The sequence below is a fragment of the Calonectris borealis genome, chromosome Z (assembly GCF_964195595.1).
Source record: "Calonectris borealis chromosome Z, bCalBor7.hap1.2, whole genome shotgun sequence".
NCBI classification, from domain to species: Eukaryota; Metazoa; Chordata; class Aves; order Procellariiformes; family Procellariidae; genus Calonectris; species Calonectris borealis.
Window position 1 is genome coordinate 52531161 of NC_134352.1, and position 25742 is coordinate 52556902.

The 25742-nt window shown below is 38.2% G+C and overlaps 1 protein-coding gene across 3 annotated transcripts in view; it reads left to right on the plus strand.

Annotated features, from left to right (window-relative positions):
- Positions 1–25742, plus strand: part of MPDZ (multiple PDZ domain crumbs cell polarity complex component) — a 95078-nt gene that overhangs the window by 55757 nt on the left and 13579 nt on the right. For 2 of the 3 annotated variants that reach the window (XM_075138424.1, XM_075138425.1), the window contains 13 exons: positions 2374–2415; positions 6908–7012; positions 7828–7923; positions 8403–8580; positions 10720–10830; positions 18307–18469; positions 19071–19267; positions 20323–20414; positions 20694–20784; positions 21122–21187; positions 22276–22368; positions 22461–22535; positions 23988–24165. In XM_075138424.1, the coding sequence (XP_074994525.1) occupies positions 2374–2415; positions 6908–7012; positions 7828–7923; positions 8403–8580; positions 10720–10830; positions 18307–18469; positions 19071–19267; positions 20323–20414; positions 20694–20784; positions 21122–21187; positions 22276–22368; positions 22461–22535; positions 23988–24165 (1487 nt within the window). Of the gene's footprint in view, positions 1–2373; positions 2416–6907; positions 7013–7827; positions 7924–8402; positions 8581–10719; positions 10831–11361; positions 11446–14192; positions 14295–15508; positions 15581–18306; positions 18470–19070; positions 19268–20322; positions 20415–20693; positions 20785–21121; positions 21188–22275; positions 22369–22460; positions 22536–23987; positions 24166–25742 lie in introns of all 3 variants that reach the window. The other variant, XM_075138423.1, reaches the window with a different exon arrangement.

The following is a 25742-nucleotide window of genomic DNA, read 5'->3' on the forward strand; positions in this document are numbered from 1 at the left end:
GTGTGGTTTCTGTCAGTTCAGAATGGACTGCAGGGCGTTCCATTCTTCCCCAGAAGTATTCTAGCTTTGAAGACACCTGGCTTTTTGGGAAGAGGTAGGCAAAGTATCTTTGCTGTGTGTGTTAAGGTTTAATTGTCTGCCTCATAACTGTCATGGGTTTAGGATTATGATTTAATGCAAGCTTGTTTAAATAAAGGGATATGCTCATATAATGAATTATATTATTGTCAATTCTGTCATGAATATGAGCGAGTCAGTGTTGATAAAATGTGACATTGATTGTTACTGTAGGCTTTCAAACTGTATTACAATTCCGACTGCCACAACTGAAATCAGTTGGTATGTGCGCATGCATGTGTGTGTACATCTGCTTAGATACATGCTACAGCACCATTCTTCTGTGAGTAGTCTTTCATTAGTGCCGTAGTTACATGATCAAACACAGATGTGTTCATTATTTGTGCTTATCTTTTTATAGCTGCTGCATTTTACACTATTTGACTATTAAGTTTTGTTTTGTAGTCCTAGTCTTTTGCAGAATATGTTAGAAATACCAAAATCTTGTCTTAGATGTGAATGTTCAGATTTTCCAGAGAAAAGTGCATCCCCTTTCTGAAGGATCTCACAGAAAAGGGGCAGTTGCTATTCACATTCTTACTTAAGACTTTTGTCTTTCATTTTTGTCGTGGTTTAACCCGGCAGGCAGCCAATCACCACACAGCCGCTTGCTCACTCCCCCTGCCCCAGTGGGTTGGGGAGAGAATCGGAAGGGTGAGAGTGAGAAAACTCATTATTTAATAGAAAAGAAAAGGAAGGGGAAATAATAATAATAATGGTAGAACATACAAAATAAGTGTACTCGCTGAGCAATGCCCCCCAAAAAGCCAGCGATCGCTACTTCCTGGACATGCCTACCATTCATATACTGAGCATGACGTTACATGATACGGAATACCCTGCTGGCCAGCTGTCCCAGCTATGCTCCCTCCCAACTTCTTGTGCGTGGGAAGCTGAAAAAGTCCTTGACTAGCAGGGTACTTAGCAACAACTAAAAACATCAGTGTATTATCAACATTATTCTCATACTAAATCCAAAACACAGCACTAGGAAGAAACCTAATTCTATCCCAGACGAAACCAGGACAATTTTATATTTATGTTCCTCGATGCATTCCCATGACAAGGGTTTAAAGTGAAGCAGGCTTCTGCACTTCAAAGAACTGGGAGACCAAATCCTTTGGTAGCTTGTAAAGGAATCTTGCAGGAATAAGAACAGTATTTTTGGGCCTACATAGTTTTAATACAAAACTCTTCAGCATAATTAAACTTTTCTGTAATTTGTACTTTCAGGAGCAGTACAGGATCCCAGAAAAATATTATGATACAAACATGTGGGTAACGTCCCAGATCAGAAATTTAGAGATATGGAGCATTATCTCATGATAGTTCTTCCTGTTTCCTGAGAGGGATACACAGCTATATAGATGTCATTGCAGAGCTAATGTGGTGCACCACCATGCAGGATTTGTGATTTAAGTGCCAGCGTTTCAAATAAGCAAGTTTAATCTCTTTGGTGTCTTCCTTGGGAAACAAGGGTGCACAAGCACTCAGGTCTGGCCATTTTGATACCATTCCTCTTTATCCATACAGGGCTGCAAAGTTGGTATCTTAACTTTTAGACTGAGCTTTTTTTGGGTAGCAGGGTGCCCGCAAAAAGTAATTAAGCAGAATTATTTTAATTTCAAAGCTGTGTTTCAGTGGCAAACATTATTTGCTGAGAAAACATAAAGCTGTTCTTACTTGCCACACAAAGGCTTTCTTTTATTTTATTAAAGGAAATTTGATTTTGAATAATTCAAGAAACAGCAATCTGAGTTTCAGACTTAGGTATTTAATTTTTTTCCCCTTTGTGTGTGGAAAACCAGATGTGTGGCCTTAACCAGAATGCATTCTGTTTCACTTCTCACTCCACCTTGCCAGCAGCTCTTATATTTCTGTAATAATAGCCAGGGTTTTGTGCTCAGCAGCAGCTGCTTGTAACATCTGTCAGATAATTAGAGCTGAATCAGAATTCACCTGCCTAAAGTGTGGGGATGAATTCGTGATTAAGAAATAAAAGATAGATTGCAATTCCATTTTCCATGCTTGTTAATAATCACTGCTATAGACAATAATAAAGAACAGATGCTTTCTGGGGGAGGTGAGATGAAGCGGAGGTGGAACGGGAAAAAAAAAGAAGAAAAAGGAGAAAGAAAGAAAAAAAACAACTCACACTTTTAACTACATAAATATGCCTCTCGCATTCAGCATGAGACGTTGACATTTGTTAACACCATTGTAAAAAGATGCTGCATCGTATGCTTCACATTCTAGATCTTCTCCAGCACCTGCTGATGATCAGGCCCTCTTTTATGTGTGAGTATTGGCGATTCAGAAACTCATTATGGTTCTATGTTGCAACTTGTCTGTAAAATCATTCCATGCTTTTATGACATCCATAGTAATGTCAGGGATATATCCAGATATAGGTACATACTCTCTCTCTCTTTGTGTGTGTATGTGTGTGTGCATGCATATGTGGCTGCACAGGTGGATGTGTGTATATTTTTAAAAAAAGGTATGAGAGAGAGTGTGTGTATATATATGTATATATATGGCTTTAAAACTTGAAGATTGGAGCATACATCCTGAGACTGGAATGAAAACACCTGTATTCTAAAAAATTATTGCTAATATTTTTAAATTAAATCTATGACAGTCACCCCAAACTTGCTCAGAGCATGTGTGCATGTGTGTGTATGTGTACATGGTTCACTGCTAGAATTGGCATGACTACGATGTACTGATATCTGGATTAATCTCAGTGTCATATTTTCTGTGGCACTTACATTGTACTTCCTTCATGTATAAAAAGGTTCAAATTAGACCTTAAGTGTTAATGACAGTAATTTGTCCTGAACATTTTCCATACTTTGTTATTTGGTTTGTTGGTGTTTCAAGGTTTTGTGTGACTGTTCAGTCAAGCATGTGATAAATGTTCCTCTGTACTGCATGCAGTGTTGTGTTTACAAGATATTTTCATGTGTACACCCTTTGGTGTTTCCATTGTCACTGCTTTCATTGCATATCTCTGGGGGGAGGAGGGTAGTTGAACCCCTCAAGAAAGGAAACCAGAATACTTTCTCCTTCAAGCTATAAAAGAGAGCAAATGATTAAACCCTGCATATACTTTCCCTTGAAATATTGAACTTTAACTTCTTTTGCAGGTAAGAAATGCAACACAATAGTAGAGCAGTTATTTACTGTGACTTCATCACTTACTGTGAAACAGTTGTGTTTTCTGTGACTTCATCCCTATTTCCTGGCACTTGTTTTTCTTACGCTCTTCCCTGTGACCATATTAAGGCAATTTCAGTCCCTTTTGCAGATGAACCATTCAGCTGCCTGGGTGGATTTTTATTTCCACTTTACAGCACGAGGGTCAACAGAGTTGACCAGAGGAGCCCAACACCCTTCTTGCTCTGGGCCACTCATCACCCTAGTCACATGCTGAGTTGTTCAGGATGATGTTAGGTGTCTTCAGACCTCACTGTGACCTCCAAGAAGTGAGCTACAGTAGTGATCCAGCAAGCAAGCAAGATTTGATAATTGTGGGGTGTCTGCCCATGAAGTACTAAACAGGGAGAAATTCTTGGCAGATGGAAATCCAAGGTCTTTAGTACAATCTGACCTTGCTGTGTGTCACAGAAGGCAGGAACAGGACAGACAGCCACGTAGCAAAGACAACTTTCAGGTATACATATTTCCTAAAACTCTAATTTTCAACAGAGCTAGGTTTTTTGTATAACCTTTCGTTTCAATAATAACACGCAAAGGAGAGAAGGAAGGAGGACAGTCACATCAGTAATACAGCTTAGCTAATAAGAGCAGCTAGGGAAACCTTTGCAGTTAACTGAACTTTGGAAATCATGAGCGAGAAACAAAGGTGAACTCCTACACAGAATGTGCCTTTTCATGCATTTGATCCATGTAATTTAGTTTTCTTTTCTGTGTTATTTTTTGCAAAATGCAAGTAAGCGTTCTAGTTTATATTTATGAAGTAGCTGAAGCATTATTGAAGTTTAGTTGTAGATAAGAATGAACAGTTGAAAACATACTGAATGTTCCTTTGAGTGCTTAAAATTAGGCAATTAGAACTGTAGTTAAGCACTACAATAGAAATAATGTCATTTTCCAAAGAGCTAAAATGTAACAGCTCCCAGTGATACTATCTAAATTTGACTCCATCTGTGGAAATCAGTTAGGTAATTCAGTTGCTCAATTTTAAATGCGTTTTTAAAAATGGTGGAATAAAGTTCTTTTCTTCTCAGTTCCTGTGCTGTATACAGAAAGGGAAGCTTACCTACTTAAGAGAGCTTTTGGGAGATGTTTGTAAATAGCATATAAGCCTGTTTGAGAGCATCCTTTGAGCCGTACCTTTTGAATGTCCTAGCACAATGTCAGTTACTCATTTATGTAATGAAAAAAGACAGGTTATCCCAGCAGCTGGAGTGCATATGGTTTGCCTCCACCTTAGCTGATCTCTAGCACTGATGTTGCACAGAAGTGTGAGGTAAGGACTACTTGGGTCCCTTGGACCTTGGGACCCTGCGTAATTGTTTGCCATGTGCATTTTGCGCAAAAGGACTGGACAAGAGTTGAAAGACGTTGGACACTCTACTATCAATGATCACCCTCTATTGTCTACATCCAGGCTGAATCTGAGCATATCTGTTTCCTTTTTAGAAGCCTGCCGTTCTCCTTTCCATATTTTGAACAATAGATTCCAGCTGCAGTTTAGCATAAAGGACATTGTCCAAGCCTTCTAGCCAGCAGAAATGTTGCTTGCAATTCTGGTTTCTTCACTGCAGCTGTCTTTCAAGGAAAAATACATTATTTCCTACTTATTTTTATAGGGTGAAAATTGATTAATTTGATTGGGATGAAACTGATCAATGTAACTGGATGAATGATTTTCTTTCATTGAAATGCAGCTTGCACGTCTCGTAGCTTTTGTAGAGGCAAGGTATTCTTACGGGCTTACTGGGTGGTGCTTCTGCAGCAGCATTTGACCTGTGAGAGTTTTGTGACCATAATACTAGTACTTCGCTATACTTCAACACATTTGGAGTTGGACATGGCTCAGAAGTAGTAGTGATTGTTTTCAAAACCTCTTTTCCCTCTTGCTTCTCTCCGTTTCACTGCTAGGGCTTTGCAGAATAACTGCTGCATGTCTTGTGTGTTTCCCAGTGTTGGAATGCCCTCAGGAAGGACAGATTAGAGTCAGTGACATTTTGCTGAGTGTTTGTTCCCTAGTGTATGTTAACTCCCCAGCAGTTCAGAATGAAAACAATATGTATAGTGCACATAATACCTGTGGGTTTGAAAAAAGGCCAAAGCAGAAGAAGGAGGAGGTTTAAGGAAGAGAAAAGAAGCTGGGGATAATGGATGATTTAGAAATTTCCGTTAAAAGAATTGGAGAGTTCCTCCTGTTCAGCACCCTAGGCACCTCCTTAATGACCATCTTCTGCACTTCTCTAGATATGGTAGATGTGAGAGAAGGTAGGGAACATGTTTGGGCACAGACGAAGATGACAAATGCTCCTTATGATAATTTGGGTAGAGTGTTTTGGACAGGCAGCATTAGTCATATAAAAGTTTGTTTGCTCTGCCTTCTGCTGCTTGCTGTATTCAGCAGAAAACCAGTGAGAGGGGGCATCAGTGGCCGTCAGGGAGTGACAGACGGAAGAGGATTCCAATCAGTGAGTGACAGAGGGCTCCAAGTAAGTGAGAGACACGAAGCTGAAGGAGTCTCTCCTCAGCAGCTTACACGTCCTTGTTGAAGCGGGGGCTTTTTTTGCCCTGTCTGTTCTATGGGGAAGTATGTTCATATTTCTTTTAACCATGTGGTTGATGGGAGGACAGCCATTTTTTTTGTGTTCTTTTTCCATCACCCTTACTTCTTGGCAGACTTGGATCTGATAACTAAGCTGCTTATCGAACAACTAAACGTTTTTAGGAAGATACAGCATCGTTAAAGGAGGGCCTTTTTAGATCTAAGTAGCCCTATTCAGATCATGGTGTCCTCTTGCCTGTAGGAGGAAGTTTTTTAAGAAATACTCTCCATGCCTTAGTCTTTTTTCCTTCTCTTTGTTTCGCCCTCCCCAGTCTATTGGGCCCTTTCTGTTTCTGGCATTCAAACATGATCGGGTTACACCAGGCCTTCAGGAGTCTGCATGTCATTTGGCTGGTGAAATATGACTGTCTGACTGTCCCAAGCTGGCTGGAAGTGCCTGGAGGTGTGGAGGAAGGAGTTGAGCAGGGGATTACTCCCTGCGGCATAGGTGGTGTGCTGTAATATGTTCGTATGTCCACACCCATACAGTATTTTTCACCAAAAGCATAGAAACCAAAAAATAGATGCAAAACTGCCCAGGAAAACACAAAACATCCTGCAAGCCAACTTCCAGAAGCATTTGCAGCCATTATTTAGAATGGTAATGGTGCTTCACACCTCATAGATCCTTCAGTGTTTGTCTTTGCACGAGGCATCTGTTTTGACTGAAGCTGGATTGTCTCTGTTACACTCTTGTTGCTGTTCAAGCACCATTTACTGAAAATGGAGTGGTTAGCCCTCAGAAAATTATGTGCTGTTCAGCTACCTAATTTGACCATAAAATGCATATTTATTGCAAAATCACAAAGGATTCATGTAACTCCTTCTTCCCAGCATACCAGCATTGTGGCTTTGAAGTCAATAACTGTATGAAGTAGTCTCGAGTGGCTTCCTCATATCCATTCCTCACACCCGCCAAAGGTAGGACCAGCAGTCCTCATGCTACTTTAATCATGTCCGATTTTATTGCAGTATTACGTATGTGCCAGCAGAAAATTTAGACGAGTACAGGGCCAGTTTGGGACAACAGACAGAGGGAGCTGTGCCACTTGAACTTTTTCCTTCACATACTGTCAGGTGAGTCAAAAGACTTAATGTTTTCTCCCATGGGGCTCTTGGGTGTAACTCTTTCCATACACTTTGCACAGTTCAGGAAGATAAGTTTTATTTTAGAAGAGCTGAAAGATGGTGATTTTCTTCAGACCAACAGCCATTACAATTAAAAGCCGTTCAGAATACAGTTTTTGCTTTGGCTAGCAGTTTTTTCTGACATTTTTACAAGGCTATTTTATAGGTGTTTGATCTACCCAAAATGCAGATTGAATACTGCCTCATCCTAAACTTCTCTTAAATACCATGTAATTTGATTTATGTATTGCCACAAATACTCAGTGCTTCCAACATGAGAATTTGGCATTGATGGTCTTTCCAGAATGTATACTAGAAAGAATTGAGTTATGTTGTCCTTTTCCTTGAGTTTCAAAAATTCATTACAGTTATAGGCCAAAATATTCAAAGTGACTAATAATTTTTGTTTTCTTGAAATTAATCTCCAAAAGCAGTAACTGTTTTTGAATGCCGCTCTTGTAATTTCCTCCATTTTGGAAACAGTAAGTAATTACCTTCAGCTTTGATTTGATTCTAGTTCCAAAATGCAGACTCTTTTATTCTGTGGTTGTCAGTTGATAGAAACTTAATTGTGGAGACAAGTGGGACAGGGAATCCCCAAACACAATATGTATTCTAACAGACATCTGAAAAAGAAGTTCCTTACACGAATCCTGTATACAAATTCTAACGTTGGCAGGGTTATCCAATATGTGAAATTTTGCAGTGAAATCTAGGGATTATGTGGGTTCTTTGAAAATGAATTGCATGTTCCTATTCATCAGCAGGGAACTCCCAGAGCTTCCAGAACGTGAAGAGGGGGAGGGAGAAGAAAGTGAACTTCAAAATGCAGCTTTCAGTAATTGGAACCAGCCCAGAAAGTAAGTGCAGATCTAGTTGCACAGTATAAAATCTCATTTGAAATTCAAAAAAAATTGAATTTGCAAAGCAAATAAGCTTGAATAAGCAAACAACAGAATTGCTGCACTTATGCATATTGTGCATTGCAAGAGTAATTCATTGTTGATTTTTACTGCTTTTGGGCTAATCCATGCAATCTAGCAATTTCTTGATTGCTATAGTAATTTATCTTTATAGGCTGACTCTCTGGGAGCCAGTAAGAAGAGATGAGAAGGATTGAAAGTTTTGATTAGAATCCAAAATAAAGTGCACAACAGCAGGCACAATTACTTTCTGAACAATTCAGTAGATAACTCCCACTGAAAGACAAAACTTTCCAAGGAGGAGTTATTTCTGAATGTTTTTAAACCATTGTGCAAATCCAGGTGTCTTCAGTGTGCAGCATTGTCATAATCACAACAGATTTTCATTTATTTTGGTCCTTGTTTTGTCACAACAGGGTTGAACTCTGGAGAGAGCCTAGCAAGTCACTGGGGATCAGCATTGTTGGAGGACGAGGGATGGGCAGCCGCCTGAGTAATGGAGAAGTGATGAGAGGGATCTTTATCAAGCACATCCTGGAAGACAGCCCGGCCGGCAAAAATGGAACGCTGAAAACGGGAGATCGGATCGTGGAGGTACCAGCCTTTTGCTTGCAATACCCCCAGCATCTCAGGATCCGCTGAGATAGATATGTGGTCCTAGTCCGACAGCTGTGTAATTGCTCCAGCTGTCACCACTTGAGCCATACAGAGTGTAGTACCGTCTGCTGATGTTTGTGTGCAGACAGCTTTAAGTGGAATATACAACCTTAAAGCATAGATGACTGACTGTGTGAGCAGGGATCTACAAAGCCAGCCCTTCTACCTGTCTGTTTTAAAGCCAGCATGTGTGGGAAAAAGCTTAAATTTGGTGAAGCTAAAAGGTTTTACCTTTGCATATTGGATAGCAACAGAAATGGCCAGTGAGTAGCAAATCATGCAAATAAATGCCAAGCTTATCTCCCTCTTAAATCTTAATCAGACCGCATCATTCTTGTGCATCTTGTGCAGGAATTAAGGGAGACAATTTTTTTCCCGCTGACGTGAAGAAAGCTGGATTTGATACAGAGGAAGTTAAGAGCATTGTGCTTGTGCCTGAGGATAGGGTAGCCAGTGGTGTTCCAGGGAGGAATTTCTTTTCTGCTTAGCCAATCCTGTGCTCATGCAGCCAGTTCTGCTTTCTTGCTTAAAGATACTGAAGAATGAACATACTGGAAGGAATGTATCTTTCCTGTGATGATTATCAATAAGTCAGGCATTACCCTGTCTCCAGTGTCAGGCCATTAGGAACTGCACTCCTCTTCACCCTGCGGGATGTGCTTAGCTGACTGTCCATCAGTAAGAACATAATAAGCAGGGTGATAGAGATGGTGATGCTTCCCCTGGATCAGAGTGGGCTTACTTTACATGGTGATACTTAAACTGCAGTTTACCATCTGCTACAAGATCCATATAAAGGATCTTGAATTAATACCTTAATACAGGTAGCACTTTCTACAACAGGATGGAAGAGTTTCCAGTGTATAACAAATTGGGAGGTGGAATTTTGCTTGATGGCCACAGAGTTAAAAAACATTAATTATATCTGAATACCTGGATTTTTATGAATGCAGCGATTGTCTCTGACAATGATGCTTGCAGAAATTGAAGTTGGTGAGTGAAATTAAGTAACTAATGTTGTGTTAATTTGAGTGTTTCTGAATGGACTATTTCAGTTTCTCAAGTTGTGGCCTATCTAGGCTTTTCTCTCTACTAGTGCATCCAGTATTTCAGACATAGGGAGTCGGAGAGCCTAGTGTTATTGTTCAGTTCCTCATAGGTTTAGAATTTTCTCTCTCAGATTGTTTTCATTCTCTCTTTATTTACATTGGATGGTTAAGTTTAAAGTAGAGTGAGACAATTAAAACGATAGGGGTAATTCTCATTATATAACTTTGTGTGCAAGAATTGACACTAACAAATAACCTTTCTGTGTTAGCTTCTAGCTTTTATTGTGGTCATTGTGAGAATGCTTTACTGATGCTAACCTCAACGTAACACGGTTCTTACCTGGATTGCAAGGCAAACTGTTTTACACACCAGTACATAGGAAGACATGAAAAAAAGCAACCAGGCAAAAGTTTGTCCTTAGCCATCCTCTGTAAATGCTTTCTTCAAGAAGAGAGAAAGCTTTTCAGCTCTGACCTAAAAATTTAACTTCTGGGGAAAGTGTCTAGTAGCTAAAATTAGCCTTATCTTGCTCCTAAAAAAAAAAAAAAAAAATTAAAGGAAAAAAAAAAGTACGCTGTACTGACATAATACCCCATAATGAAAGGCCCTCCAGCGCCTAACAAGTTTCAGTTTGTAAATCTCATAAAGTCCTGGGAGGTAGGTTATTCTGAGATAGGATTTACAGGAAGCAGTATTTGGCAAATGCTACCACTCTCTTCAGATTACCTTATCTCTTCTTGTTATCATATCTCTTCTATTACGTTGCCTGTGGGAAAACGCATGGAGCCTGAACCAAGAACGTTGAAAAAATAAAACCATGGAGAGTATTTATTTGATGTCCTTTCAGTGCTCATGGAAATCTCAGGCCTATGTTTGAGCGACCTCAGGCCAAGACAGTAGCAACCTTTCCACCAGTAATGGAGGTTTGGGCTTAGGTTTTAGTCAAAGTTCCCTAACCAAAACCCAAAGCTGACTCATTATTCTTGTAGCTTCTTGCAATGTTAAGATGAGGCCTTCCAATTACAGGTGGATGGGATTGACCTCAGAGATGCCAGCCACGAACAAGCTGTGGAAGCCATACGGAAGGCAGGCAATCCTGTAGTCTTTATGGTTCAGAGCATTATAAGCAGACCAAGGGTAAGCATAAAGAATATGAAAAGAGATGTAATACATGATAGTAATAGATGAAACAAATGTTCAAGGTGGTGGTGTTTGGGAATGGGATATTTAATCCTGAAAGTTCCATCTCAGCTATTTTAGGAACAAAGATTTGATTTAAGTATTATTTCCATTTAGAATGAAATCGATTTGGATTTGGAATTACCCTCCAGCACGCCGTCCTCAAACTATTTTGAAAAGCCTCAAGAAAGATAATTTGTTGGGGGGCAGAGTAGGAGTCTTAACTAAAACCAACTTTTAGAGATTGACAGCATGTCTGAGAAGCGCATGCAGAAATACAGCACTTGTTAAAAAATTCATTGGACATTAATGAAAAGACTTAGAAGTACGTGGAAGTTTTCCGTCACTAAGCTGCATGGACATTGCAGACAAAAGCTACTGAGCTTTAATATAAGTTGCTTGCATCACTAGAAACTAAACTTCCTCATTGTAGAGTCTGTGTAAGCTGCATGTTTATTTACTAGTTGTCTCATAACTCTTGTTCCCCAGCCAGAGTCTCTTTATAGCCCTTCTTCAGCTTCTGCTCCCTGTGGGCAGAAAACTACTAACCCATTTTATCGTCAGTCATCTAAGGTAAAGTTGCATGAAAAACTCTGTTGAATGTTAATACTCAAACTACTAAAGTAAGGCTTTTGCATTTGCTGTGATGTGAAATTGCCACTGCTGAATGTTTAGGCCAGTTTGGGACAGCAATGATGCCATTGATTTATCACAACTTACTTTTATTTAGAGAATGCTCCTTTGCTATTTTTAATTGTAGCTCTTTGTTCTCTTTATTTTCCAGTTATTAAGCTTGGTTGGTTATTTCTTGACTGTTTATTAACAAACGCTTGTTTCTCTGTAAGCAGAAACATTGCAAATGCTCTTAATTACACAGGCTTTGTGTTGTGATGTTTGTAAATGGCATTATATTTATTGTCTTCATCTTTTGAAACTTGCATCTGTACTTTATAGTGAGATCTTGTAAGGGAATTTCCTGCCTTCATTCATGTGCAGTACCCAGATAGTTAGCTGCCTGCACATAGTAGCTATATTTAATATGGTACCACTATGTATTTAGTAAGGCAGTTTCAAGTGACATGTTGCTAATGAGTAAGTTTCTTCCCCTTTGTTTTCTTCATTCAGGCTGTTGTTGTAGTTAGAGATCCTAAGGGTACTCTAGAATAGCCCAAATAATGCAAATGGGCTGTGAAAACCTAGCTGATAGTTTTGCTAGCAAGCATTTACCCATCAAATCTGTATTTCGTATTGATACCTTCTCTTTTGCGAAATGCACAGCGAGTGTGTTACCACAAGAGGTAAATCAAATTGAGAATTAGTCTGTAGTTTTCAAAATAAAACTAAACCTACTGCATTATTACAAAGAATTGTGTTTATTCTAACCCGGTATTTCTGAGTAAGAGTTAATCTATCACCATGATTATGATCCCAGATAATTTGCGGGGTTACAGCATTATGCTATATGAAATGCTAGCTAGTTTCTGATACTTAGCATCCTGGACACGTTAATAAAATGCTGAACAGAAGTTAGTTGAAAAAAGGAAAAAAAAAAGGTGGTAAAATAAATTCTGTTACTTTAGGTTTTGTTTTGCAAAAAAACAGTAAAAGGAAAAATACCCTTTGTTTTATCGTTTGCTTCTCTTGTCCTAGACTGTGCAAAAAAGCAGGCTTCATGCACACTGTTTAAAACCTAACTGTTTAGCCAAACTCAAATGCTCCATATTTTATCATGGTAGTCAGTCCATATTAATACAATGCATGGATTAGAATTTGAGCTAACAGTAGTATTTTATGTGCTATGCCCTCGTGACGAAATACAAAGGCAAGATTTTGAATTACTGTGGCTGATCTTTTATTTCTGTTTTACTCTAGAATTTCACTGTTTATATACAAAATGTTTGTGATACTTATTTAAGTTGCTTAAAATTTCATCAAGATACAATTTTATGCAGATGACAAATGTAATGGTTAAGTGTAATAGATCATTACACTGGCAAATTACTTGTCCCAAACTTCTGTTTATAAAAGACAAAATGAAATGTGAATTACACGTGTAAACAGAAAGTCTTGTTGTACTGTAGAGAAACTGCCCGTTGACTTTGAGTGACTTGCCAGTGAAGAAACCTTGTTTATGCACAGCTCTGTTTTCTCATTGCTGAAGATACTGTAGAACCAAGACATACATTGTCTTACCAAATTACATTACTTTTTGTTTTGCAAAATGATATTTGAGAATAAATGTTTAGGGATGCATTTTCTATTTTCAGGAGCATTTAAAAAACCAAAATGCTTTCAGAAAATTTTTAAACAGCAACATATATCTGGTTTAAATTACCGTGATATAAATGTATCAGTTGATGCTGCAAACCTTTCACATTCCTTTCCACTTATTATGCTGCTTATTTTCCAGCAGTGTTAATCTTACAGCCCTAAGATATTTAGGCAGTTGCCAGATGGATACACCTAGTGTAGGAATTACTTTTAAGTATACATTGAACAGTATTTCCAACATACTATGCAAAATTAGAGGTGCCCCCTCTTTATTAAACAGCTTCTGATCTCAAAATAGAGTACAGTACAAAAACTGCATAAGGAATAGAAAATGGTGAAATTGCATCCTTTAATTTTGTCTAAATGTGAAAACTCTTTTTGTGTTAAAAAATGATAAAGAAGTACCTTGTATTGTTTAAGGAGAAGACCAGAGAATTTAGTTTAATTGAACTATAAATTCAGAAAATTATAGATGCAAGCACACACATACAAAGTGATCTGTAAAAGTTATTATTAGATAGGAAGTCTGTTTAGAGATGCCTAATATTACTAAATCTTCTCTTTTGCGAAATGCACAGCAAGTGTGTTACCACAAGAGGTAAATCAAATTATGAGAATTAGCCTGTGGTTTTCAAAATAAAACCAAACCTACTGCATTATTACAAAGAATTGTGTTATTCTAACCCAGAAGTCCACAATTTTATAATTAACTAATGTGTAAGAGTATCCCATATGCTGAGATGCTTGAACAAAATCGTACAAATAGCACAGCAAGTAAATTTTCTGTTGTTCATGCTACTGAATTCTGCACTTTATGGACTAGAACAGGTATGAGGATCAGTGCTTTTCCTCTACACTCTGCTAAACTTAGCTGATATAAACACAGGGCAAATACAGTTTTGCTTACCTTCACATGTCTGTAGCAAAGTGCAGGAAGCGGGCCTTGTTTGATTAGCACAAACTGCTAAATAAATATGTTTTGTTTCATGAGTCACAAAGGGTTCATTTAAAAATGTTTTTGCTTAGTTTCTATAATGTTTTCTTTTTAGAACCCTTCCCTGCCTTTCCTGCAGAACAGTCTTTTCTGTAGGCCAGCTGTCTTCAGCAGCACTAACCCGTTTGCTGATTCTTCTCAGTTCAGCACTAACAAGGTTGGATGATGACACACTGCGTGCTTTTGACTCACCAAACATTATATGTGTGCTTCTTTGCCATTAGTGTTTCTCTGCATTTAAATTCTTTCACACCAATTTGGGTAAAATACTGTGCTGATGAGAGTGGAAATTCTGTGTAGTGAATTAAAAAGACACAGACACGCGTGCACATAAGAAAGTTTTGAAGAAGTTAAAAAATGCCAGCTCCATTAATCATAACCACCAAATCTGAGCTAATCAGAGCTACCAAAGGAGTAGATTCTCAATTACAAAATCAGTCCCTGTGGTATATGTTAAAATATCCACCTGAGTGTAACGCTCTCATCAGTGTAAGGTGTTTTGCTGCTATGTACTTCATTTTTTTTTTTAATGTGGTTAGGACTTTCCAGCTTCGATACCTCTGTTTTCTTTTTGCATGAAGAAAAACATCGGCAGCTTTTGTTGTATGATGCTGAAAATATTTTCCCTCTGCTTCTTGAAAATTTTTTTAATGCACCATGAACAGGATGCTGACATCTTTGGAAATATGAAAAAATTTAGATTCTGGTTTTTGTGGTTCGTACTTACTGCATGTTATTCATATTGGGAACAGAATTAACCTCTAACACAATAATAAATAAAGGCTTAATTCTTACGTGCATGCATTTCTGATTTAATAAAATAATTTCAAGCTGGTTATACGTCTTGGGAGTGATGGTGCCTGTTGTCTATTTTCCCATGTTGTCAAATATATTGATTGTACAACGAACATTTATGATATGATATGTGGTGTATAATTGCATGTGTGTTTTTGAAATCTGTCTTTGTGTTTGTTACACTTCTGAGGAAAGGGAGTAGAAGCATAATAGAAATGATGGCTTGTCTTTTCCACATTTTCAAATGTATTTCTGAAAAAAAAAATCACATCTTTTTACAGAAAACCTAATGTTTTTGCAGTTTCTGCGTAATTCCTTTTTTAACATAGAGATAAGAATGGCCTCTTGTCACCTCTGTCCGCTTCTGCTGAACTAAGGTTCATGTACAGTAAGAAACTTTGCTGAATCAGGGTCCTTAATAACCCCATGAATACTTTTGTCCATTTATACATGGAGTTAATAAAGTTGCTGTGGTTAGTAAAATGAATCTGTAATTGAAAGTGAGTTATTCATTAATAATGCTATGTATTGCCAAAGGTGCTGTAACATGTGGATTGCTGTTTTCTGTTACTGTAGGAGGTATCGAATCCAATTAGGGTTACCTTCCGTTGTTCCCCAACTAACCCTTTTGCTCCCACACCATTCAAGGTTTGTCTTGATTCCATTGAGTGGGTCATACTGTATGTGTGCTGTACATTGTACATGGCCTGTGATACCTTCCAGATAACTGCTTCTTCCTCCGCGTGTGCCTCCTTTGTTGAAAGTGATACTGCTCCAAACTTGCTGCCGTTACTAATGTTTGCTTGGCTGTGATCGGAGTGACCCTGGTAGCAAAATGGGTTCATGCACTGTCTGATGCTTTGCATTTTAAATGAAATACTGTGCTGTGGCACACTGGAAGTATTTCATGAGTTAAAGCATTTTAGGTTTTTTGTGTGTGGCCCGATTCAGCGAGCAAAAGTCTTATGTGTGTGTAAACTGCGGGGGCCAGCTTCTGCTCCTGGCGGTGCATGCGTGGCAGGCTGAGTTCTGGAGGCAGGACGTGATCCCCTCTGCCCACATGGCATTGTTACACCCTTTTTACTCTTCTCACAAAGGAGCCTTGCTTTTACTTCCGTTTCAGCATTTCCTTAAACATCAGACATGTTCAGATTTATGTACGCGTACACAGAGGTGCAGAAAGAAGCGTGGTTTTTGTCAATCAGATGATGGTGGCTGCAGTTCATAAGTGCTAATCAGGATGTAGCCAAACATTCACACCTTATAGATATTCCAGAGGTCCTTGACAGCAATTTTTTGTTCTTTTTTTTGATCATGTTTTCTTTAGTTTTGCAAAGATCTCGGACACTGTCATTTACCAAGAGTACCACTAAAGTGATATGTTAATTTTGATTTTAAAACACAGAGACTGCTGTAAGGTCTGCTGATCTGGTCTGTTCTCACACTGCGTTTCCTCATTTTTTCAGTATGTTATGTAGCTTTCTAGTTAAAACTTTAGGAAGCACTCTGAAAAATTAGTGTTTCTATTTACTCTCCCCTTCATCCTCCTTGAGGTAGAGGTCTGTCACCAGCTTTTCTCCATGGTGGATTCATGAATTTTTGATTACGAAAAATCACTTTGAATGTTACTAAGTAGTGCTTCCACCCTACTCTGATTCTGATGGGTAACAATGTCTTTGTTAGAATTTTGCTGCTTCAGTTGAGGTTTATGTCTGTAAGTATTAGCATGTTTTAGAGTATAATTTGCATAAACTCTAAATAATTCCTACATGAAGTTTAGTGATGCAAGGTATCATCTCAGCAGGATGGCATTGTCTTAAATTTGAATCACAGATCAATGTGACTGATACAATGATACAAAATATCATATGGCTTTTATATGGCATTTTTTATATAAATGATTGTCTTGGGTGCCATATTAAAATTTCCCACACCTTTGACATTTAATGACTTCTTAGTTAAGCTCCTATAACAAGTTTCTGAATGAAAGGAAAATCGTTTTCAAGCAGAAGCAGAGTGAGGGAACTGAAATAGGGCATTTGCGTTTTCTTTAAATGTTTGGTGTATATAGAGAATGAAGGTAACTTATTTTCCCTGAGAAATGGGACCTTCCTTAAATCTCTTAGTATGACTAAATGGGTAACTTTCTAGTTTTTTCAACACCTTCAATTTAAAGTGTATTTAAGTCTTCCAGAGTGTATGTTGTTGCCCATTTCACTGTTGCCTCTATTGACGAAATTGTCTCAGTGTTTTTGGTACCCAGAGACTCCATCTGAGATACTATGTTCAAACTTTTGTGAATGGAGGTAATGAAAGCTAAAATGATGTGAACAGGGGTATGAAGCTAGGGCAACACCTGGAAATCCTAGTGTTGGAAAAATACTTGATTTTCATCTAAAGTTTTTGTTGTTTACATCAACAGCTGATCTGCCAAGTAGTAAAGTCTGTTGGGCATGCATAAGCTTCAGAATGATGATACTCAGACACCAGTTTCTTGCCTACATGTTTACTCTGAGCAAGCCAAAACAATATAAATTACACATTTACACACACTTAGCTAAATCCCTGATGAGAGTACATATTCCTCAGGGAAACTAACTTGACTGGAGGCTTGCCAGATTGTGGATTTGGACGTTTAACCGTTATATTGCAGTGTGTCATGTGTTTATACTTTTAACTTTTTGTGAATATGAAAAGACCACATACATCAAGACCAAAAGTATTTTTCTCCTTTGTGGTTTAATCTGTATCCTCCTCTATTTGATCTCCCCTGTGCAGCTTATAGGAAACCAGTAAATAACACTGAAAAAGTCCAGTTACTGTGGGTTTCTTCTGTTATCGTCTGTTTCATTTTGTTTTTAAATCGTCCTTTCAGTTAATTCGCCAGTTATTTTCTTTTTTCTGGAGGCATTTTTGAAAGCACCAAGTTCTTTCTTTCCGTTCCCTTTCCTACTATTTGGCTTCCAAAGCATATCATAGGAAGAAATTACATGCGGTGGCTTTTAAAAAAAAATGAAGTAGAAGTCTTTTACAAATATGGCATTAAAAAAAAAAAATCACTTGAGTCTTCGTAAGAGACTTTTTCTGAAATGTAAAGTGGCACATAAAACTTTACTGAATTGGGCCTTTATTGTGAGTTCTGTTTGCTTCCAAATACATTTTGGAGTGATGTTATTTCTTACTTTGCCTGGTGTTTGTTTCTATCTTTGATCTCTTGCAGCCTTTCTGTGCCGTGTTACTCATTTAGAATTCCAGCTGCTTGGTATTTAAACTTCAAAGCCATAGTCATTGCCATTTCGACATTTTTGTATACTAGTTTGCCCTACACAGAGTCTGCATCTGCTTAGCCACTGTGTTTTTCTTATTCTCCACAGGCATTCGGTCAATCCGATTTAGAGCCAGAAAAGACTTCGCTTTGTAACTTGCCCCTGCCCCCTCCTTCAGCATTTTCAGGAATGAGCTGTGATGTTGCACAGTCATCTTCTAGCAGAGTCCCCGAGGATGTGGAGAAGGAGGATGAGTTCGGTTACAGCTGGAGTAAGTTTCTCCTTTGTGATGATGTTTGAAATATTAGTGTTGAAATAGCACTGTAGCAGAAGATAAGTTTGAATTACTTCGTTCTCGTGTGCTTCGTGATTTGGGTATTAAGTGTTGCTGTCAGCTTTCAGTTGTGCTTTGTCAGATGCACATGGTGAAATACAAAACTAATTTGTTCTTCTTCATTGTACTCCAATCTCTGTTTTCCTCCGTGGTCCAGATTCACTGTTTCACATGTAGGACTACTTGAAGAGTTTCAGTGTACTCTAAGTAACTGATGGCAGTGATTGATGTGATAGCTTCTGTTACCTGAAGGTGTAACTGCAGGGAAGATTATTGCTTTTATGTGTGAAAAGTCTTTTTTTAACAGAAGTTTTAATGTTTTCCAAAGTTAGAAGTAAAACAAGGAACTAGAAATATTATTATAAATCACCTAAGGCTTAGCTTAAAAAAAAGTGTGGTGTACACTTAAAATTTTCTCATCCAGTTTGGGATTCTTCTGTCAGATACTGCCCACTGGACATAGATCTTGACTCTCTAGGTCACTTGCAAAACTTTCTAATGTAAATCCAACCTTTGCTGCCCACACTTTTACATTTAGAAAAGATCGTGCAGCGCTATGGAAATCTACCGGGGGAACTACACATGATTGAGCTGGAAAAAGGAAGGACAGGTCTGGGACTTAGTCTTGCTGGTAATAAAGACCGATCCAGGATGAGTGTCTTTATAGTGGGAATTGATCCAAATGGAGCAGCTGGCAAAGATGGCAGGTTACAGATTGCGGATGAATTACTAGAGGTGAGTTTCTGCAATTTATACTGAAACCCAAACATGCTGACTTAAAATGCACTAAAATAGTAGATTCTTGCTGCAATATAGAAGTTCTTCAGTGGACTTTGAAATCCCCCAAGTTACCCAGGTTGACATCACTATACTACGAGATGTTCATCCTGCCAAATCCTTGCCCCTGGAATTTTTTTCCCTGGTTATAGTAGTACTCAGTAAAGATGTGTGTGTATTTAAAATGGATAAAAATGGGGGATGACAGCAATTTCTGGGTTATGGAGATGTATGGAAGGGCAGTGCATTGCAGACCATGGAAAATACTGAAGTCCTTTAGTCGATCCATGTGTGGAGTGCTCCAGACTTTCTAATCACTTCTCTGTCTACTGGAAGTGTGATAATACCAGAATATTTTTATGTTGTGTAACATATAAAATGTAAATTAAATTTGGGAAACAGGAACAGATCCATTTGTATTACAGACCTTTATCTCATGGCACATTCAGACTGTTCTCTAGTGGCTTTGTGGAGGGACCCAACAGCTGAATGTGCAGCTAACATTCCCAATATGTATACGAGCATAAACTATATTTTTATATTACCACAGTTCAGTTGATGATACTTGCAGATGTATTCTCTGCTATAGTTTTTCCCATTCTTTCTGATAGTGGTAGGTAACATTACCCTCACAGAAATGCTTTGTGTAACTTCAGAACTGTATGTGGAGATGTATGAGGAACTGTATGTGGAGATGTATGTACAGATGTACTGTATTGTTATGGTTAGAATTTACCATGGCCCTTTATTGAGGAGATAAATGGCAAGTAGAAATAGATGAAGTCAACCCAGTATAACTTAGAGAATGACATTTTTAGCACTGTGATGGTGTTAGTTATAAGGAATTTTTTACTGGAAGAAGGGAGTGAAAGCAGGACACAACATAATCTGTTATTTTAATACAATTTCTGCTTTAGCCTGTGATGTGGGATAATGGATTTTTCTTAAAAATTAGTTTAAGTATAAAGGAATTAAAATATTTTGAGAAATAATCGCTACCTTCCTTTGTATAGATAAATGGGCAAATACTCTACGGAAGGACTCATCAGAATGCTTCCTCAATAATCAAATGTGCACCATCTAAAGTGAAAATAATCTTTATCAGGTAAGTTCTGGTTAAAGATTTGGCTAAAAAGGTTTATTTTTAATATGCTCGAGTTTTGCACAGAGTGTTTCTGTTTTATTTTTAATTTTGGTAAGATAGATGTGCTTTTGAACCCAGTTCTTAGTAGTCATTAAATCTGTCTTGAGTTTTCTGGTTTGATATTTGCATTGTGAGTGCCAGAAAGTAAGTAAAAGAAAGGGCTAGGCTTAAACTTGTTCTAAGAAATATGGTGCTGTATTACTACTTTCTTACTACGTTCTTTAATGGAATCTGTTGTAGAAATAAAGATGCAGTAAATCAGATGGCTGTTTGCCCTGCAAAGTCAGTAGAGGCTTTACAGGGTACTTCAGGGACACTTCAGCATCAAGAGGTAAAGTAAATTTTTGGTTTTCTCATTTGACTGAGATACTAACATTGTTCTGGATAGAGGATTGCCCTGTCTGCTTAGCAAACAATACAAAAGAAAAAGAAATCCAAGGGAAAAACAAATGAGATTTTAATAAAGCTGCTAAATTTAGTACAGCTGTGCTCAATTCTGTTTTACTTTATGTTCATCTAAACTATGATGTAAACCCATGAATGGGGTTATAGCAGTTTAAATGAATCCAGAAGGTGATCAGACCCACTTTAAATCTTTGTGCGCCACTTTATTTTGATGCAAAATGTTGAATGTAGTTGCTCATAGTTATGTTTTCATTTTCTATTAGATTGATATCAGTGCTTGTTCTGACTTCAGTTCATGTAAAAACATTCAGTATGTGGAACTCCCTAAGGTATGTACTGAAAATTAAGTTTGTATCAGCCACGTTCGTATTCATTAGCTTGCTTTTTTGTAATGGAATCCTTTTTTTGACAAACAAATATTGTCCCTTACTTACTGGAAGTCAGAATAGAGATTTCTAGAGGTCTTCTCTTCCTATTTGTGAACGGACCCCAAAGTATTCCTGACATAATAACTGTCTTTGGCAACCTCATGAGTCTTTTTATGTTCACATAAATTTGCACACTGTGTCTCTGGGAGAAGTCACCTGTTGTCCTATTTGCAAAACTTTTGGTAACCAGCTGCTGGTGGTGCCTCAGGTAAAATCATTGCCTTAGTTGTTTGAAGTAAATGAAATAGCAGATTATAAGCACCAAATCCCCCAAACAACATGCATATTTAGTGGAAACTGGCCAGGTGTTCTGTAACTATGAAGCTGCCAAAGGAGGGTGGAAAAATTGCTGCTCCTGCTTATTGACACGGAGAAGACAGTTGCATTCAGTGGATATAAGGATAGAAACTTGCGAACTATCGGTAAGTTTTTCTCCTTGGAAGGCATCTAGCCTTCCATTATTAACCAGAAGAATATCTTACAGGTGATGGTACCTGGATGATTTAATGCTAAGTGAAAGCATTAGGGAAATTTCACTTTGCCACAAACATTTACTGGTTTCACAGGAAGAGCATACATTTTTCCATCCTCTGTATTTTCCACTCCTGGGTGTATTTTTTCTGTGATTTCAAATAACGAATTTAAGCTATATCGTGAAGTTTTGTTTACCTCAGTTTGTAGTTTCCAAAGATTTTGTGTTTCCTACTCCTATTTATGAATTTAACAACTGAATCACAATTGGTCTTATAAGTTTCAAAGCAGTGGTTTTGAATTTAGAAGTGTTTCGGATTTATCTTGGTAGCCAATATACTGTTTGCAGGTTGGCAAAATCTATTTCAGAAATAGATTAGTTTAAAACAAAAATAACGATGCATTGTGAAAACCCAAACTTTTGTTATGTCTTCAGGCTTCACTAGCCCTTAGTGAATGTGTTCTAACATTTTGATAAATACAGTACCTAACCATTTGCATTTTTCTGTTTGCCCCAGGATCAAGGAGGCTTGGGAATTGCCATTAGTGAAGAAGACACAGTTAATGGAGTAGTTATTAAGAGCTTAACAGATCATGGTGCAGCAGCAAAGGTGTGAAAACATTTAAAATCCAAATAGGGAATGAAAAATGTTTTTTGGAGTAGCATCCAGAGCTCATATTTTTTATTCTATGTTGTTTCCAGGATGGACGAATCAAAGTCGGAGATCAGATCCTGGCAGTGGATGATGAAATTGTTGTGGGATATCCAGTAGAAAAGGTGCTTCTGAAGTGTCAGGAATGTTGCAGAAATCGCACCAATTAATGTAGGAGGTGATAGTGTCTTAAACAAACCAGTGAGATTTTCGTGACTATACTCTTGACTTCCTTTTCAAAGCTGGCTAAAGAACCAAAGATCTGCAGGCATTGCCTGGATAAGAAAACTACTGCAGAATAAGCTAAAGCCTGAATTTAAAGCTCAGCTGCTATTTTTCATTAATGCAGTATGTGAATCGTTATCTCTGTGCTACAGATGTGATTTTTTTTCCCCCCCGCTGTGGTTCAGATCTGATGACTGAGAGGCACTTAGTTGTGGGATAATAGCCATGAACTATTGCTCAGTAATGACTTTTCGTAGCTACTCCACTTGAAAAGTATTAGAACCGGTAAAATTAATATGTGTAAATTTACATGGGTTAGTTGCATCAATGGTAAATCAGGTCACGAACTGTGCTTATACATGGGGAGTCTGTAATAACAGCCGCCTTATATTCCGAGCCTGGATTTCAACCCTTTGGAGAAAACTATCTCCGTTCCTAAATAACAAGATTTATTTCTAACTTCTAGCTCAGCAAACTCAATTTGTGTTCTGTAATGAATCAAGGAGGGCTTTTTTCTAGCACCTGCCTTGCTACCAAGAAAAGTGATTCTTTAGGCATGAGAAGATCACTTTCTGTTTGTTGAAGGGCAATTAGGAGAGCATCCATCTTACTCTTTGATGCGCTGCTATTTCTGAAGCAGTAAATGAGTAAGAGAGAGTGAAGGGAAGAGTCTGCAGGGAAGTAGCTAGGCTTGGAAGAAGAGACAGAGAGATTGAGTACGTAATTTCTCAAAATACTTCTAATTTTACTGAAATGTAAAGTCTTGGGAGGATTTGGTGTCTTTTCTGTGAGATGGCAATTAATTTTGAAGGTTTTTCAGTATCCCCTTAAACTAGATTCTGCATTACACGCTGGTGTCCTTCTCTCCTCCCATAGTTTGGATAATATTTTCAGGTTTTCCTTCCAGGTGTGCATCTGATTAAGGAGCAAGGATGGCAGTAGCACATTTATCTAAATCAGTACATGTTTTGGCATTGACTTATGTGGGATCAGAATTAGGCTCCACCCAAACATTAAAAGACAATACTAGTTTTCCAATTTTTGTAATAATTGCTAGAAACATAGTATTTTGTCCAGAGAAGCCGGCAAAAGACTGCCACGTTCTTGTCTGGTATAGTTCGGCGAAGTTTCATGGAAGCTACTTGATTAACGTCAGCCAGGTCTGGCCCACAGTTAACTCTGTTGTTGTTTCTTATAAAAAACATCAATATTTGTCCTTGTTCATTACCAAGAAAACCTGCAGGTTTGTATCTTTTAGCTCCAGTTTGCAGAACAGTTCTTCTGCTTTATTTTTGTTCTACAACTGAACAGTCCAGTTACACTCTTCACCAGCTTTTCTCTTTATCATTCAGTTTATTAGTCTCCTGAAGACATCCAAAACTATGGTGAGGCTTACAATCAACTCAGCAGAGATGGATAACCTGACTGCAGCACCAGTCCCTTCCAGCACTGCCCCGGCAGAGAGGAGGAATACGCAGCTGCCAGCAACTGTACCCTCTTCCAGCTCACCAGAACCAGAAACAGTCAAAAGTAAGGTTCTCCTTGTGTGTCCATTTTCACTGGGGTTGTGACGTAAAAATGAAGACCCAGCTTGTAAGCGAGTTTTCTCTTTTTGTATGCACTCAGCCATCTTCTGAGTTGCACTTTCTAGTACTTATGGATTATAGCTCCATCTAAATAAAGCAGTGAGGCTCCACACCGAAGACCTTTGCCTTCCCACTGGCCTGTTGTAGAGGTGGGAGGATGGAGGGATTTCCTCCTCCCTCCCAAAGGCTGTGCAGCAGATGCTTCTGTCATGGTTGTCTAGAACTAAGTGGAAGGCATTCCTTTAAATGACGGAGAAAAGTCACGTCATCTTTCCTAAAACAGGGGAATGGTTGAGACTGTCTTGCCATTTATGACTAGCCACGTTTGACTCTTCCCCTTTAGAGTGGAGAGTTGAGATGTGACTGATAGATGATGGTTGTTTCTTAAGCAACACACTACTAAGAAGCTAATAACTTAATTGAGTAATGCGCACATCACAGTTAATTTATATGTACATCACTGCAAGTATTACTGAGTCATGTTTCTGTTGCTTATTACTGGCAGTAGTATTGATATACAATTATACTACTATAAAGAAATCTTAAGAAACACACAGGAGACCTACTAGGTAATAAGTCTGTTGTCTTCCCTTCTGCATTTAGTTTTAGGGTAAAATCTATGGCTTTGTCCAAGTCTATCCCTTCTATCTCCACTCTGCCACACCAAGTCTTAGGGATAAAGACCTAATGGAGATTTCAGCAGTGCTCTCTCCAGGATCCTGGGGTTTTGTGATTGTAACTTGGCTTCACTAGCATTTACAGGCATCCATGACCCAACTGGAAGATATTCCTCGTCTTGGTTCTCCACCTGATTTTATAATTTATTCCCCAGCTTTCTTTTACCAAGCCCACCTTTTTGCTGCCCCTGCACCTTGTTTTCTTGACACAGCAGAACTGACTAAAATACTGAAGCAAAAATCCATTTGTGACATACCAGAGATACTGAATTTACAGATAAATTGCTATGTAAGGATGCCATATATGTTTACGCTATGAGAATATATATTTACACCACAAAACTTACTGCTTCCAAAAGCTGTGTCAGTGGCCAGTTAAAAGTTGGACTGGTGTAAAAAAAGTTCTTTTTGAGAGCCACTAAATATTATGATGTCTATAAAACCTTTGACTTGACCGTGGATTGCTGGACTTGTGAAATACCACTATATTTGATTCATACTTAACATTCTTTCTCATGGTACAGATCTGAGTCTGAGATGGAATATTTAGTTAGATAGACCTTGACTTGACCCATTGCAAAAGTGCAGGGCTGACATCCCTGAATCCATGTATTTAATACATACTATGTACTTCATTTATCCCTGATCTACATTGCATAGTTGCTGGTACAGATGTTTAAATTCAATTCTATCCTAAATAAAATCTGTTGTATACAATAGCTTCTTTGGCTATCCAGACTGTGAATTTGGTAGTATAAATACAGCACAATGTATGTGATATTTTGTCAGTAAACTCAAAACTGTGATCCAGGTACTTGATGGTGTGAAAACAGGACAACTGCGA